This window comes from Carassius auratus, unplaced genomic scaffold, assembly GCF_003368295.1.
Source record: "Carassius auratus strain Wakin unplaced genomic scaffold, ASM336829v1 scaf_tig00214183_4049273_7079891, whole genome shotgun sequence".
Classification (NCBI taxonomy): domain Eukaryota; kingdom Metazoa; phylum Chordata; class Actinopteri; order Cypriniformes; family Cyprinidae; genus Carassius; species Carassius auratus.
This window is the reverse complement of record NW_020527547.1, coordinates 1,415,423-1,432,304: the sequence shown is the minus strand read 5'-3', so window position 1 is coordinate 1,432,304 and position 16,882 is coordinate 1,415,423. Positions and strand designations below refer to the sequence as shown.

Sequence of the window (16,882 nt, the reverse complement as noted above, 5' to 3'; positions counted from 1 at the left end):
GTTTTTACCACCTCAGATCCTGAATCGTTAAAACCATTAAAAAAATGTAAGTTTTTATTTGTTTTTGTTTTTTTATAAATAATCTCAAGGAAAATGACGTTTACATGTATAGGTGGGGAAAGTGTGAACAAACAAACCATAAAATGTTGCATTGCACTTCATTCGCTGTTTTAGAGCTGGCATGGAAACAAACTAAGGATTTGCTTGCATTAACAAACTGTTTAAAAGTAGTAATACATCTCTGTGTTCAGAGGACAGAAAATCATACAGAACAACCTTGCTGGTGATGAAAAATAGTTCTTGTGGGCACATTACTTTCCAACACACTGCCTTCAGTCATTCTGCATGATTACAAAACATTCCCAACGACTGTAGACAAAAAGTGTCTGCCAGTATCCAAGTCCATGAGTTTTAATCAGAAATATTAACATTTATAATCATACATTGACAGCTTGTCAAAAATGAAACTTTGACTAGCTTGGTCATTTTAAATGAAAAGGTCCATTTACAAGTTAACATCTTGGTTAAAATTCAGGTTTATACCAAAACAGCATTTATTAGGATGTCATGGCATCATTACTTTAGTTTCCTTAATAATAGTAATAATTATGGTTATCACAAAATACATATGGTGGTGTGAGTGCCAAATTAGATCTCCAGCCTAATTCAACATTTTTAACAGCAATCAGAAATAAAGTGAGAACTGATCTCCAGAGATGTCAGGTCTCAACCCACTGGACTTTCTCTAAACTAAATAAAGACTGTTGATATGTTTCTGTGAATGTGACTGAAGTTATACAACTTTGCAACAGGCTACAGTTTTAAAGTGCTCAGCAAAACAACTGAAATATATGTTTTTTTTTATCACTCCTGAGTACTTGATTTATAACCTCCAGAATAAATTAAAAATCTGTTTCTGTTACAGGGCACTGAAATACCAGTTTTAAAAAGTACTACAATGTACTTCTCTATCGCCACATTGTAATGTAAAATATCTCCCTCATTAGGAACACTTGGGTGTTTTGATCCACTGTCTACTGCTATTAAATATAAGCAAATTATAAACACACATTATAAACTGTCAGCAAGCTGTTTTCTTGTGTTTTCAGTAGCACACTTTATATTGGGAGTGGATGATTGTTTGCCGTGTCCTCTGAGAGAGTCAAGCGGGAAACTTGTTTACTTTTATTGGTTGATCATTCATTAATTCATTACGTATCCTGATTGTACAAAAAAAATATTTGTTTACTTGCATTGATATGCATTTAACTGTGGCAGTCACAGTAACATGATATTGACCACTGGGGACTTCAGGCCAAGGCAGGAAGCAGCACATTAATGTGCATGACAATTCATGGATTTAAAACACATTTGTGTAAGAATACCTACACTGTCAAATAAAACAGACACAAGGGTTCTTTTAATGCTAGCCTGAAGCTCATTGGCTAACTGAAGACAGGAGATTAATCCCAACTGTCATTAGTTATTTAAAGTGGGCGGAGCCAGGGAGAAAGTCTTCAGCTGTGTGTCCAATAAAAGAACCTAATTCTTTGGGATATACAAGTACAAGAACTTCCTTTGCCCAAATATGGTATTGTTGTTGATATGAAACTAAATGTAGCACACAAGCTGAACAACCTGATAATTCACAGAAATGTTGCAGCTGCATTGTGTTGAGCCGAGTCTGCTTCATATGTGTTTGTTCATGTGCTGTCCAAGCCAGCATGGGACAGGGAGGAGCGTCTTTGATATGATCTCTTTATAAACAAGACTCAGTTCAGTGTACTTCACTGTAAGAGATGCCGGGAAGAGAGGAAAGTGCATTTCTGATGGAGTTGTACTGAATAAAAAGAACCTGATTTGCTTTAGAAGATAAACTGGGGCGGCACTTGGCTAGAAGAGTTCAACTGCGCATTTCTCCTCTTTGAGGTGAACATTTTACTGTTCTCCCATTTTAGTAGTCTGTTTAAGAGACAGGCAAAGATATATTTCATTGGGCTGCGAACACACAAACACACACGCTCTCTAAGAGGTCAAAAAGCACAGGTGTTCATAACCTGTCTCCACTACTTCAGCAATCCCAAGGCCCTGATTAGTCCATGTAGAGGGTTATTCCTCTTTTGTCTATCTGCAGAGTTAGTCAATGGTTTTGTGTGTTCAGAAGATATCAGGACACGTACTCCATTCTTGTCTTTCTTTGGCCTCCCAATAACCCCCCTTATAAACGTAGATAGTCTCTCCTGTCATTTCATCTGTCCTCTGGTGAAACCACAGCGGCCTGTAACCCTCAAAGCCCTGTCCTGTAACACAAACCAACAATAAAATCACCGGGAGAACAGTCTAAGATCAGTCTATTGGGATTGTTCTAACCAAACTGTGACACAGAAGTTTTGGAATTTATATTTTCATGGTTTCCATTCACAAAAAAACTATACCAACCAAATGTCACAGAAGACCATCTTGTGTGACCTTGGACTTCCCCTCACCTTCCTCTATGTTTTTGGAGGCCTCAGCTTCTCTCCTCCTTCTTGTGGCTCTCTGTTTTTCCTCCAGCCTTTGTTTCTCTACGTTGGCCTCGTCCCAGCGTCCCGCTTCCATCAGCCGCTGGTCTGGCCTCAGCCTGCTGTCCGTCCAACACACACCTTCCTCTTCCTCATTCAGCGTCAAAGCCAGAGAGGAGAAATAGTACATGTTCTCAGCATTCTCTCTGGAGACATAGAGAAGAAGAGAATGAGGAAAAAAGCAAAGATAATCAGAGATTCTAACATTATAATTTGTTTTGCAAGGTCAACTTTAGTTAATTAAGTTGGTAGTTGGTAAGTAGGAAGTTAGTTCTGTATTTAGACAGTTTTGGTCTGGTGGATGTGTTGTTTGAATTGTAAGTAGTTTGGCAGGTGAGTAGTGAATATATACCAACATAACTCCCCAATTACCTGCCTACCAAACTTAACTACCCTCCCCTAGCAACACCATACCATTTTGGATGCTTTTAGATCCAAAATTCTTGGCTTGGTGTCATTAGACCAGAGTATGGATTCCCAGAAGTCTATGTTTTGTAAATAACTACCCTCCCCTAGCAACACCATACCATTTTGGATGCTTTTAGATCCAAAATTCTTGGCTTGGTCTCAAGAGACCAGAGAATATGGATTCTCCGTTTTGTAACTATGGGCCTTGTTATAGGATAAATGAGTTTACTGTGCTTTGGCTACAGTAGGAAGTTATATTTCACTTCTGTTCACCACATTTTACTTTGTGAGATAAAAGAGTCCCTCTGTTCATAGCTTTTGCCAACTCTGAGACCACTTCAAGGGAAATTGTACTCATTAACGCTGAATACTGTAGTTCTGCAGACAGTCTGGCAAGTAAGTCTAAGGTATTTCCTTAGTTCAGTAGCTGGTTTGGTAGGTAAGTAGGTAGTTTAGTCTGTAGATGGTTTGGCAGTCTTAAGTTGTTAAGTAGCTACCAACGTAACTGCAAAATGAGTACTGAAGTTTGGTAGGTATTTAGTCTGGTTTGTAGGTAGACAGGTAACTCTGCCTATAGGGATTTAGTCTGGCAGGAAGTTTTGGTAATTTGTTTATTTGATACGTAGGGTCAGTTCGTCTGTAGTTAATAAGGCATGTGGTTTGGTTGGTCAGTAGGCTGGTGGTAAGTTGATTTGATTTGGTAGGTAGGGTGGTAGTTATGTCAGTTGTTAGTTCACTTATATGGAGGTAGGCCTGTACTTTATTGATTTTTATGTGGGAAATTGAGTTGCATTCAAAGTTAGACATTAATACCAGACGTCAGTGGTGTGTCTTACGGTAGAGGGTATTTCTTCCACAGCAGTTTGGGTGTGAGCGTCTGATAGACAGTCTTCTGTTTGCCCTCAGAGCTGCTGCTTCCTCTGCTACTCTGCACAATCTTGGCGCTCTCCATCTTATCGTCCCATGTACCTGACAGGATGTAGTGGGCCTGGCCGTCACTGTCCTTCACCACCCCTGCGACCTTACAGTGGAAGAACAAGGAGAACAAGGGTAACAAGCTCTGGGGTTAAACTACAGAAGCATGAAGAGACTGAAAGAGGGCAGAGGAGGATAGAAAGATGGTTTAGCCATGACAAACATTCATAAAGGGGTCTTATCTGCTGTCAGTACATCTCACACACAAATCACAGTGGGAAAGACAGGAATAAGGACAGGGACAATTTAAATCCAAAACAAACCTTTCGTGGGACTTCCCTTGAAAAGTAGCTGTACGGTGAGAACTTGAGCTGACAGGTCTCTTTAGTCCTGTGGTTGACTATATCAATATCTCCTGACTGAAACCAAGAAAATGGACAAATAATTTATTTCCTCAATTTTTTTTGTTAAAACTTACTGCTAATACTGTTGACTGCATTGTTTATTCTACAATTTATTCTACATGCATGAACCTACAAGCCTTGATGTTTCTAGGCTTTGAATATTCGATAAACTACTAAAAGAAAATTCTGGTAATCAAAGAATGAAGTTCAACCTGATCGATCCACAGTTTGCCCACAATGATGTTGTGCACGGTGGAGGTGACTTTTCGCCACACATAGTGGTTTCCACTTGCATGAAACTGTAGGTGGATCGCACCTGGTTACACCGACAGAAAGACATCTTTCTAATGATATGGCATACAAATAATGTCAAGTCCAGAGAGAAACAGAATGAATTCTCTGTGTGACAATAAAATAACGTAGCATAAACAATGTTTATGGAATTTTCTGCTACTTATGAAAAAATCTTTTGTATATATGCGTACATTTGTTTGTATGAAGAACAGTGAAATAGTGAGACAGTCAAGAGAGGAGAGGAGATTCACCTAGAGGCATGATGGAGAGGTATTTGCCACGGAACTTGCTAGCGATTGTAATTTCCTGCCACAGGGTCCAGCCTCGCTGTGACATCACATGATGAGCAGCTGCCGGTGGATGATGACTGACCTGAGAGATACAGGCAAAGAATATCAGCCGAGCGCTTAATATAAAATCCACCACTAGGAGATGCTCTCTCTTTATTCATTCAGACGTTCTACACAGTCACAGTCACCTTCAACCATAATAACTCTCCATCCACTGAACCTTGCATGAGAAGCATTTCCAGTGATGGCTGAGGGTGACTGAAAATCATTGATGTGACACTGCATTATAATAAATTATTTAATTTCTCATTTCTTTCCTGGTTTCTAAACTCCTTGTTTATATGCTGATTTGGATACTAATTGAATTCAGCAGCAAATGGTTTCTTGAGCACCAATCAGCATATCAGAATGATTTCTGAAGGATCATGTGACATTGAAGACTGGAATAATGGCTGCTGAACATTCATAATTTTTCATTCATTTTTTTTTACAGAATTTTATTGAGTATAATCCTGTGTTAGCTCAAAAACTGCTATTGAGGTGAAAGTGAACGCTAACGGACAGCTTTCCTCATATTTTACAGACCTTTTGACTCTTAACACTGACCTGTTCACAGAGGGAACGGTAGCCGAATTCTTCCAGGCGGTCCAGTTCATAGGTCTCTCCCAGGAGAGGGTTGAAGGGCTTGGCTGTCCGGTGCACTGTGGTGGAGTATGAGGAGACGGAGAAGGCTGCGACCAGACACATCTGCTCCAGAGAGTTCTCACAACGCGCCGCCTTATCCAGCAGCTCGTGGTACTCCAAATCCTCCGTCAAGCGCTGCAGCATGGACAGGGGCTCGTTAAAGTTCACCTGGATACACAGAGAGAGGAAGAGACCATGGCTGTATCCTAATTCTTCTAACAGATTGTTGAGTTTGTGGAGAAACTACAATTGTCTTGTGACCACAGACCCCTTTTAGAAGTTTGTTTTGGAATGAAAAGGTAAGCACCTGGCTAAATTTGTTACTTTAAAATATATAGTTACTTTACTTATAGATTGCTATTTTTAAAGCTGAGTCTGCTTTAGCTTCATATTCTTTTTTTTTTCTCCAAACTGAAGTTAAATGACAACCGACACCAACTTCAATAGAGCAAGAAGGTAAGATAGCCTCTTATAGTCGTGGTAAGATAAGTGTCTTATACTTACCAAGATGGCATTTATTTGATCAGTAAAACTGTAATATTGTGAAATAGTGGTGCTACGAAATATTTTTCTAAGAACTGTGATGCATTTGTTCAAAAGACCAGCATTTATTTAAAATAGTAATCTTTGTCTTTACTGTCATTTCTGATCAATTTACTGCATACTTGCTGAATAAAAATATTATTTTAATAAAATTCCCACTGACCCCAAACTTTTAAATGGCAATGCATATTCAGTGTTCTGGGATTTATTTTTCTTACTGTTCTCAAGGAAAGCAATGCACTGATTCCAAGCTTGCATTTAGGACCATTTTCACCATATCTGATATCACTTACAGGCATTGGGATCTTAGAGAGCTCTTTGCCAATGCAGTTCTTCATGATGCTCCACAGATTGAGCGAATAGTTGGGCTTCTCCGGGATCTGGGTCCGCCTCTTCCTGTGAGGCTGCAGGTCTTTCCCTGAAAAATCATTACTGCTCACAGAACACTAAAAAAGATAGAGATGAGAGTGTTTGTATTTAAGAAAAAAAAACATATAAAGTTTATGAAATGTGTTGTGAAAAGCCATTATTTGAGGGGCCTGAGTGCTCTTGAGGAACGTAACACAAACATTGACAGCTGCCTAAGGCTCCATCTGTCTCAGAACATGAGTCACCGAGAGAGGTAGTAAATATCATGTTAATTAAGAGTTGGTTAATTAAGATGAACAACAGCTGTGAGAGTCTGATGAACACATTGCCCAAGAAAACATTCAGTCACACAAGTCTACTGGATCTTTATGCCACATGAAATACTGTGGGGTCCTAAAGTCTGGCCACTAATGAAAATGCTTATATTTCACATCAGTTTAATTAAAAAAATTCTTCATTACAAATATGAAGTGCATTTCAGGTCCTTGTAACAATTGAATTTTAGTATTTCACAATGCCTTGGCATTTGGTTTGTCGCTCTTTTAAATTAGACACTGAATCTGACTGATTTTCACTGTTGTCTTTTGGATCCTATAGTGCATATAAACCTTTGTTTTCAGCCCTTGTTTCATGTCACACTCACATTGTCCTCCTGGTTCCAGTCATTGGGCTGTCCTCCGCTAGCACCACTGAGATTACTTTGAGAACGCCTGCACAGACAAGAAAGAGAGCGACAGTAAGAGGATGAGATGTGGGCAAATACTGGAATAAAGGTTTCAGGAGCTGCTAATGCATCATGGAGTCAACCAGTGAACAAAAGCCTCTTACTGGGACCAGATCATGTTTTTGCTCCCACCCATTCCTACATAATTTACGTACCATTTTCTTGTATTTGGTTTCTCTTGTCCTATTGCATTTGCAATAAATAGATAAATAAATAAATAAATAAATAGCAAGCATTATCCTATATTTATTCACACTGTTAATGAATAAATAGTGAATGCTTGAATATACTGTATTCACAAAAAACATATATAACAAATATCAAACAAAAGCATAGTAGTTTTTTCAGGGCTATTCAATCTAAATAATTATGTCAACATACGGTTGAGTTCAAATATTTAAATGCAACCAAAAAAATGTATGGTTAATTTTTTTTTTTAATGGAAGTATTAAACTGTTATTTATCAAAGTTAGTGGAAAGTGACTTGAGAAATGTGTTTTGAATTAATTATTAATAAAATGGCTTCAACCACTATTTTGTGAACTCCCCTAAAAAATGAAAATTCTGTCAATTTATTTTTCCCTAATGTTGTTGAAAAACTTGTATGACTTTCATTTTTGGGTTAAACGGGGATGGAGCTGACCTGTGTTGAGAGGGGTCTGTGGCAGTCACTGTTATAAATGCAGGTGAGTCTTCCATGGCATCAAAATACTCTGTATCCTCATCTTCATCACTCGCTTCCTCTTTCCTGGGCCTTGCACTCACTCCTGTAGTCAAATACAGGCACAACAGTACCATTACATCAGTCACAGTGGTTTTCCATGGTCATGTCTCATAACTGAGCTCATTCAGTTCTGGAATATTCATTTATGAATGACCACGATGCTGTAGGGGTGGTGGGGCTCCAGTGTCTCACCCGTGGTGCTGGTGGGTATTTCGGGCGTGTTGACAGCATGCGCGGGGACCTCTCTCCAGGCTCGTTCCAGGCTGTTGTGCTGCTTGGCTAGCTGCTCGATGGTCTCCTCTAGGTGGGTGCGCTGCTCTCGCTCATGCTGAAGTACTCTCTGCCACCTGCGGCTGTGGCTCTCTGCCAGATTCAAGAAATCTCGGCATGCCTGCGCAGCAAGATACAAAACAGGAACTAAACATCAACACAGATACAGAAGCTTGAAGATTCAAATCAAAGTGCTATGTAGACCAGGGGGCTTGATTCGGCTCCTAAAGTTCAATCTCTGTGCAGAGTTTTGATACAACCCAAATAGCTGAAACAATAAAGCATGGTGTTAGGTCATGGGTTTGACTCCCCAGGAGAGTGCATGATCTAACATCATATACCTTGAATGCAATTTATAAAATGGATAGTTACGGTTCTTGATACTGATTGGTTGTGCCATGTTCGAAGCTGTTGTAAATGACTCTTCAAACATACAGTGTTACAGTGCTTGGCAACCACTTTGTTGGAACCACAACTGTTTCTGAGGAACTACATTGTTTGGTGGAAGAATACTGTTTTTATTTATATCATTACACTTTATTTGCTCAGTTTTATTCTGTGAAACCTTACTACGTATATGGAATAACCGTTTTATAAAAGCAATAAGCCCAGTTTACAGTGAATTTATAACTTTATTTATATTTTTTGGTTAACTCAAACAGAAACTGCTGAAGTTTGGATTTTTTTTTCTTCAGAAAGTTATACGTGGATGTTTTACACATCCAAGTAAAATTTTGTCTATTTCTAACATTCCCTAAGCAATTAATTGCCATTTATTACAATATTATTCTAGCCATTTTTCAGTGAAAAAAATAAGCCTATCTATTTTATTTACTGATAATACAGACCTAAAATATCCTAAAAAGAGTATACTGGGTACAACTAAACAAATAGTCCTAATGATCTTCACAAACTAAGAAAAATGTACATAATATTATACCCAAATGGATCAATCCCTTTTTTCTCTAACTATCTCCATCACTATTATCCTGGTTCCCAATTCTCCAGGGATCTTATCAGTCCTCCTGCCCTAGGCACCAAGCACGAATTCACCTGTTTCCTCATTACTGCTCTGGTCCCCACAGAAAGAAATGATGAAAATACCTTCCTCTCTCTGGCTTCTTCTTTATCTTCCTTTCTTTTAGCTTTCTCTCCTGACTGACTTTTGTTTATTGTTCTCATTGAAATGTCTGTGAAATGCCACACAACATCTAAGAAATTATATTTGACAAATCTATGACAGAAATGTTGGAAAGATGTGACGAAATTGATCATGGGTCATAGCTCTGATGGTAACACAAAGCAGAAGTGAAAAAGTAAATCTGATGGCCAGTGCACGCTCAGAAACACGCAAACATCCAGACCGTCTATAAGCTGAGTCATGCTTTTTTTAGTCCAGTCTCAGACTTGAAGTATTGAGTAATACAAGCATCTAATAGAGGTTACTCTTGGCCAATAACACAGGCATGCTTGCATCCACAGGAAAATGTCATTCTTCAGACGTTGCTCTTTCAAACCTCTTTTCAAACATATTTGAATTCACAATTATGGTTCTGATGTTAATTCGTTTTTTTGTTGTTGTTGTTTTTTCAGCAGAACTAAATGTCTCCATTTGCTCTGTATTCAATCTTGTTATTGAGAAATACGTGTGATTTAAAGAGGTTTTCCCTTTCTATAGTCAAGTAACATTTATTTATATAAAGCTTTATACAATACAGATCACTTTGAAGCAGCTTTCCAGTAATAAACAGAAGAAACAGCCTCAGTGCTGCAAAATTATTCAATTAGGGACAAATAAATTCAGTTCTAATGCAGAAGACAATAAAGTGTCATTATTCATCTCAATTCAATAATTCAGTGTCCTCATTCGAAAGTTTTATATTAGCACTGAAACATTAAAACCTAGCCTTCTTTCCTCCTACATATAGTGCAATGTATGACAAATAGCATGTTTCTTTCTCATTATTAATAATAATAACCCACACCACATGTTTCACTAAAAATAACCGCTGTAATATAACTCCGTATCTGTGAGAGCATTTCTCTTCAGAGCTCATCAATCACATTAATAACTGAGACTACAGTACAGTCACAAAATCATTACGGCAGCTTGCCTTCCCAACCAATAATGTCTTTAACAGTGTCTCTGCCACTGGGGGTCAGTGAGATCTCTTGACTGTACACTCTTCTTCATCTCTCTCTTGATCAATGATTCTTTGTCCATCTCCCTTGTCTCCTGTGGAGGCACAATGACACGACTAATCTGACTGACCCCAGTCTACTGGATTTATCAGAAACCACACAGTCAAAGATAACTGAGCTCAATTTCTAACAAAAAAAGGCATCAGTGTCCAAAATTCCCTCATGCCAATGGCAGATAAATTTAAAAAAGTTATAAGTTCCTGAAATAATGCCAAAGTCATGGGTCCAGTTCCGAGGGAATGAAAATACATATAGCTTGAATGCAGTTGCTAAGAGCATGCCAAATTTTATTTGGTTTCTTTTGGTTTCTTTTATTTTCATTTGGTTGCATTAATGCATGAATTTATGTGTGAAAAAACAAACAAACAAAACTAAAAATATTTTAGGCCTCAGAGAAAAAAGTCTGCTAGAAGATGCATGACATCTATTTTATTCAATAGACATTTGTTTGTATATCTTCATCTATATTTTTTGTAAAGATCTATGTATTTTAATAGCTCACATCATTTACATCAGCGAGCATCAGAATACCATTCTTAGATTTTGACATAAACTAGGTATTATGTTTCAGCCCATAATCAATTTTAATAACAAGTTGAGTTCATTTTTACTCACATTTGGCACTCTGTAGGTGCTAATTTTGGACCCTATACAAAATATAGTTTAAATGCAATAGTATAGGTCTCTCCACCATTGGCATCCCACTTCCACACAATCTGTACCTTTAAAGTCCACAAACAAAGCAACAAAGCAGCACTTACCTGACTGCTTTCAGCACTAACTCTCCAGAGCTCTGCTGTTAGAGAGGATCCTAACAGTGTGACTGTGGCTTTCTCGCACATTCATGATACAGCTCCACACCTTAAACATAAGCAACACTTCCACTTTTTTTTTGCTGAGTGAGGTACTGGGCCCCAGACTGCTCGTGAATTCAGGAAGAGTTTAGAGAAGAGAGATGTATGTGTGTTGTACATCCACATATATCTGAGATTGCCATTTAAAATAGCTGAGTGTGAGGGAGTGCCATTTTATTCAGTGTGTAAAATTTATAGACGGTTCACTGAAGGCTGAGCTCCAGGGGCTTTTTCGAACGACCCAGGCCCAACGTGGCCTCGTCCTCTTGGCTGAATTTAGTGAAATTCAATGAGATTCCCTATAATATTTCAATATTTCAAGAATCTAGATAGGTTTTAACTTATATATTTACTTTTGTTTTGTTTAACTATTCACAAAAATACACAGCAGCTCAAAAAGTATTTGGACACTTAGGTAACACTTAAAAGAGTCTGAATGTCATTACAATGCAATAGATCAAATATTAAACCAAGTGTGACCGTCAAACAAATTATGCTAGATCTTTTCTCTGAACTAAGCCCTTTCAGAAAGATTAGACCTGTTTGATATTTTGTTATATAATGCAAAGAGATTCAGATTTTTTTTTTTATGTGGTTTAAGTGTAAAAATGATTTTTTTAGAGCCATTGTACATCCAGATTCAGACAGCTGCATTCTCTCAGTTTCAGTGAATACAAGTAAAGTTTTTGCATTTGAAATGTATTTTAAATGTTGCAAATATAATAGCAAGCGATCAGAAAGTGTCCCATTATCCCTGTATTCACCCTAATCACTTCAGTGCACTTGACTGCATTCATACTATCCTGATATATACTCATTTTTATTTGCATTAAAGTGATCAAATGTGAGAGTAATTTTTTTTATAAAATATTATATTCTGTGCTTTAACCTTACAGAAATAAAATACATAAACATTACATTTTTGTTATTTTTAATTTTTTTTTAAATAAAAGCAGAAAACAGTTATTTTAAACTGCAATAATACTTCAAAAAATTATTGTCTTAACTGTCCATCTCATCTCTTTTCTTGTTTCAAATTTATTTTTTCAGATCTGGAGGGTTTTACATCACTCAAAGACTCAGGTCCTGACTACAGTCTGCAGTGCTAATGATTTTAAGATTAAGTTAATTTCAAGAAGTGAAATTAAGAGGAAAAAGATGGAAACCTTATCAGCCATTAGCCAATACTGGATTCTTATTTCTTTTTTGATTCTTTTTGTCAAAGAGGTCATTGCTTTGCCAGAACAATTTACCTGTAATATGGAACTGGCTGTGAAGATTAAAGTGAGGTTTGCGCTCAAGTTGTGTACCAATTTGCACGATAGGACTAGGTGTTATGATCCCTATATTCAGCACCATTTAGCCGCACCATAGAACATTTTCCTTCGCTGTGAGCAAGAATCCAGGATCAGGATCAATTTAATCAGTTGTGAATGTACAGTTATTTTATGCATGACTGGAACGATAAGAAAAGGACTAGATGAAGACAAGCAATCATAATTATGATGCAGTTAATGCATATTTGTTCAAAATCTTTTTGTGATATCCACACAAATCTAAATAAACAGCATGAAACTACATTCACCTAAGCCTGGCACAGAGAGATGAATTGAGTTTGTCAGAGTTGAAATGGAACACACAGGACAAAATCACCTCTAATATTGATTTTTCTGACTGTGAGTAGTGATACCTATCCAACATTTGATTTAGGAAATCAACTGAGAGCTATTCCTAGACCTGTATTGATCACATCAGTGGAGACATCACTACCTTCATTGATTATATTAGACAAAAAAAGAAAAAACTATCTTTGATCCAGGTATCTGCAACTTTGACTTTGACTTTAAAGCCATACTGAACATAACATTTGAAAACAGAGACAGATTAGGATTTTCTCTGGAAAAGATCCAAAGTAAAGCTGCTGTTGTATTTTGTTCTGGAGCCAGTTTCAGAAATGGGTCTGTTTCATGAAGCATGGTTGGTTCAGAGAGCTAAACCTGGATTAGATTTCACATTGTCCATTTTGATAAATGAACTACAATTCCTCCCATTATTTCTAAACATTACTCCTTTATATTGACCGCAGCACTAAGGACAGAAGAAAACACTGTCTAGATAATTAAAGACAATAAATACAACCAGTCCTAAATTTGAACAAAGTCAGACAGTGCTCAGATTTATTGTTTCATAAAAAAGACAAATTTCTCCAGCTGCAGGGATAAGAAAAAATTATATAAAAAAATTCATACAATTTTACTGGTTGTTCTATTCTCAGTATACAAATTTTATGTGGTGCTCAATAAATATTTCTTATTATTGTCAAATTATTCTCAAGTTCAAAAGAACACCATTTGTTTGAAATATAAATATTTTGTAGCAATGTGGGTCTTTTAATCAATTTAATGCATCCCAGCTGATTAAGATATTAGTTAGTATAGTATTAGAAATCTTTCTGACCCCAAACTTTTAAATGGTAGTAGAAATAAGATTAAGTGAAAACTAAAAAAAGTGAACAAAATAGCCATTTTGTAGCCAACAACTGAAACCAGACCCAACTGAAATTGTGTTATAACACAATTTAGTTCTACTTACATTGATCATAGCATTGGAGGTGATGCGAAAGAGGGTGGCTCTCTCATTGACAGCCTTGATTTTCTCTCCTCCCTCTAGAGGCACACGTAAGGTCTCGAGCTCACTCAGAGACCTCTGCAGCGCCGCTCCGTGCTTGGCTATCAGGTCATTGCATGTGCTCAAGTCATCCAACTTACTGGCCAGAGTCTTGAGAGTGCCCTGGATCTCACTGTGGTCTGACTGAGACGTGGGCTCCTCGTCCGCAGAGTCATCTACACAGAGAGAGACAGAATACTGATTATAAGAGTACATTTCGTTATTGGCTGACCTATTGCTTAAAGAAAAAAAAATTATCCCAAGAACACCATGTTCGCACATGGTGTTTTCCAGCTGTTCACATTAACAAGTCAAGAGACCACAGCTTCTCCTAACTTCCCTCATTAATTAATGCTGATTTTTACAGGTGGCTGAGGCACCAACGGCAGGCACCCAAACAATTACCATGGTCACTTATGCAAACAGAGCACAAACATCCAAATCAACACACACATACACTCTAGATGGAGGACTGCTTTAAGAGATAGTGACTACACACAAAATAAGAAACCTGAATATAAATGTGCTTACTAATGGGCTCAACAGGCAAGACTCATCTGTTGATAATATGTAGGGTTAGCAATATTATTTAAAGCAATTCAGGAATGTTTCACACCAAAAGTAATTTGTGTTTTTTTTTTTAATGCTGTAAAAAGAACAGGTAATGAAAATGAAAAATTTAACCCTTTAACACACAATGTATGGGAATATCGATACTGAAACTATATATGCACTGAATTGATTGGTGAAGTTGATCTGAATCAAGCAAATTTAACTGAAATATTTTATTTAATAAAAATATCTCCATAATTTGAATTGTCTTGTGTGAAAAAAATATGTAAGGCTACAAGTAGTTTGTTCCTAAAACCCCCAAAACATGCTAGAATTTGTAAACTTCTGGTTCCATTGTCCTGAATCAATGGGGTTTGTATAAATAAGTTTTCTATGACATAAAATATATCAGTTATATCCCATCCAAGATTTTTTTTTCTTATGTGTCTTGAAAAAGAGAATTGTTGCCAAGTGGATAAATGGGACTACAGAGTTTGTCAGGGGCATTAAACAGAATCACTCTGAACAGATAAACTTATCTACTCACTAGTCCACTTTCCAAACTTTCCAAATTGTAGATGTTAAATACAGATTATTGTTTCTAATCTCTAATCTCCCCACATTCCACATTCATTTCAGTAGCTGCCAGTTTAAAAAAAGAACAAGAAAAGCTTAAATAAAGTCCCTGAGCATGCCTTTACTAGTCACCAGAATCAATTGTGATGTCTAGGCTATAAACATTTGCTAGTGGAAAGGACGTGCTAAAACTAAATCATAAATAATATGGATGCCTAAATGTGTTCATTTTGCATGGTTCCGCAGCTGCCATCATTAAAGTCCATTGGCATGTGTGGACACGTTCACACACACAATGGCTTCCTTCCAATGACATAAGTGGCATAAATCTAGAGCAAATTGAGAAATCATGCACATTAGAACAAAGCTGTGACCCTAATGTTGAGTTGAGGCCATGAAAGGGTCATGCAACATAGATGCAATAAGACCACATCACACAAATACAATGAATATAGAAAACACATGTTCACAAGGAAAACACTGTCGCTCATCTCTGACAAAAGAAAAATGTATGGACATTGCAACCTCATTCACAATAGCCGAGCAGGGCAAGGATGAGATTGATTTGAATGGTGTTGTTGCTCCACAGCAGAACAGCTGTCAGCAAACTGTTCAGATTTTAATGTTCCCTCTAATTTTTTTCTTGCTGAGCAGAATTTTTTCTCTATTTGGTGGACATTTCCACCACCTGACCAAAAACATTCTTTATACTAGACCAATACAGCACACACACAAAAAATGATGTATCTTTTAACTTAAATGAGCTACTTATATTTGATTTGACACTTGATGTAAATAAATTATGCACATTTTAGGTTACCTGAGAAAACACATTTACAGTGCTGAAATTATATAAAAAGTGAAGTGACATTCAGCCAAGTATGGTGACCCATACTCAGAATTTGTGCTCTGCATTTAACCCATCCGAAATGCACACACACAGAGCAGTGAATATAATTAAAATATAATACAAAATATAACACTAGTAAAACTAATCCAACATGACAATTTCTACTTAGATAAGGGCACACCCATATGTACTTTGCCATAACAGACAAACAATTGATCTGTTTGTCTGAAGGAGGTTACAGAGGTAACAGGGCACCTTAAGGCATCTACAGGACACAGAAGATGAGCCCTACCATTGGATTAAAGTGAGATGAGGGCAGAAATTAATAGATTGATTCACAAATTTTGGTAACAAAACTTAAGGAAGAAAAGCAGGATTAGGTCGAAGAATGACCCCTGACTCCTCTGGTAACCAGCGTAAACATGACTCATTCACTGAGAAGGCATGCAGCTGTTCCTTTTAGCAAAGCATCGTTTTTTTGATCACTTCCTGACGAGAACACACAACTCCTTGTGGCACTCCGGCCCTCAGAAATGTTAACTGTTTCCAGGGTTCCAATGTCCAGACACAAGCTGAAGAAAGCCCAACCATGTGATAACGATGTCTCACAGAGTCTAGTCCTAGAATGTGGCTCTATCTCTGGAGCGGTCTGAGGTGAAGCAACCCAATGGGATCACAGATGTAGCAGCAGCTAACATCCCCATTAGTTGCAGAAGGACACTGTAAAGAATTTTTGACTCCAGTCAGAAATGGGTCAGTAAGTGATGAATGCTGTCTGTCCGAGCATGTGACAGTGATTGTGAGAGAGTCGAGAGTCATGCTGATGATTATCGACTGTACTGGAACCAAATGACTCTGTATCATTCAAAGTAAGACCTACTCTCTGAATATGTCCCAGCAAAATCCTGGTGTTCTGTAGAGCATGTTGCCATGTTGGGGCACAAAGCAACCAATCGTCTAAAAAAGTGAAGGATCCTTATGCCCTTGGGCTGCAC

At 37.5% G+C, this 16,882-nt stretch overlaps 1 protein-coding gene across 2 annotated transcripts in view; it reads right to left on the bottom strand.

The window, feature by feature from the left end:
- Window positions 1-31: 31 nt before the first annotated feature.
- LOC113091438 (oxysterol-binding protein 2-like) overlaps window positions 32-16,882 on the bottom strand; it is a 50,167-nt gene continuing 33,316 nt past the window's right edge. For both annotated transcript variants that reach the window (XM_026256967.1, XM_026256968.1), the window contains 12 exons: window positions 13,835-14,085; window positions 8,109-8,307; window positions 7,836-7,959; window positions 7,112-7,178; window positions 6,393-6,545; window positions 5,479-5,724; window positions 4,834-4,954; window positions 4,501-4,604; window positions 4,208-4,303; window positions 3,806-3,990; window positions 2,487-2,707; window positions 32-2,300 (listed from right to left, as the gene is read on the bottom strand). In XM_026256967.1, coding sequence (XP_026112752.1) covers window positions 2,158-2,300; window positions 2,487-2,707; window positions 3,806-3,990; window positions 4,208-4,303; window positions 4,501-4,604; window positions 4,834-4,954; window positions 5,479-5,724; window positions 6,393-6,545; window positions 7,112-7,178; window positions 7,836-7,959; window positions 8,109-8,307; window positions 13,835-14,085 — 1,910 coding nt within the window. In that variant the 3' untranslated portion in view covers window positions 32-2,157. The remainder of the gene's footprint in view (window positions 2,301-2,486; window positions 2,708-3,805; window positions 3,991-4,207; window positions 4,304-4,500; window positions 4,605-4,833; window positions 4,955-5,478; window positions 5,725-6,392; window positions 6,546-7,111; window positions 7,179-7,835; window positions 7,960-8,108; window positions 8,308-13,834; window positions 14,086-16,882) is intronic.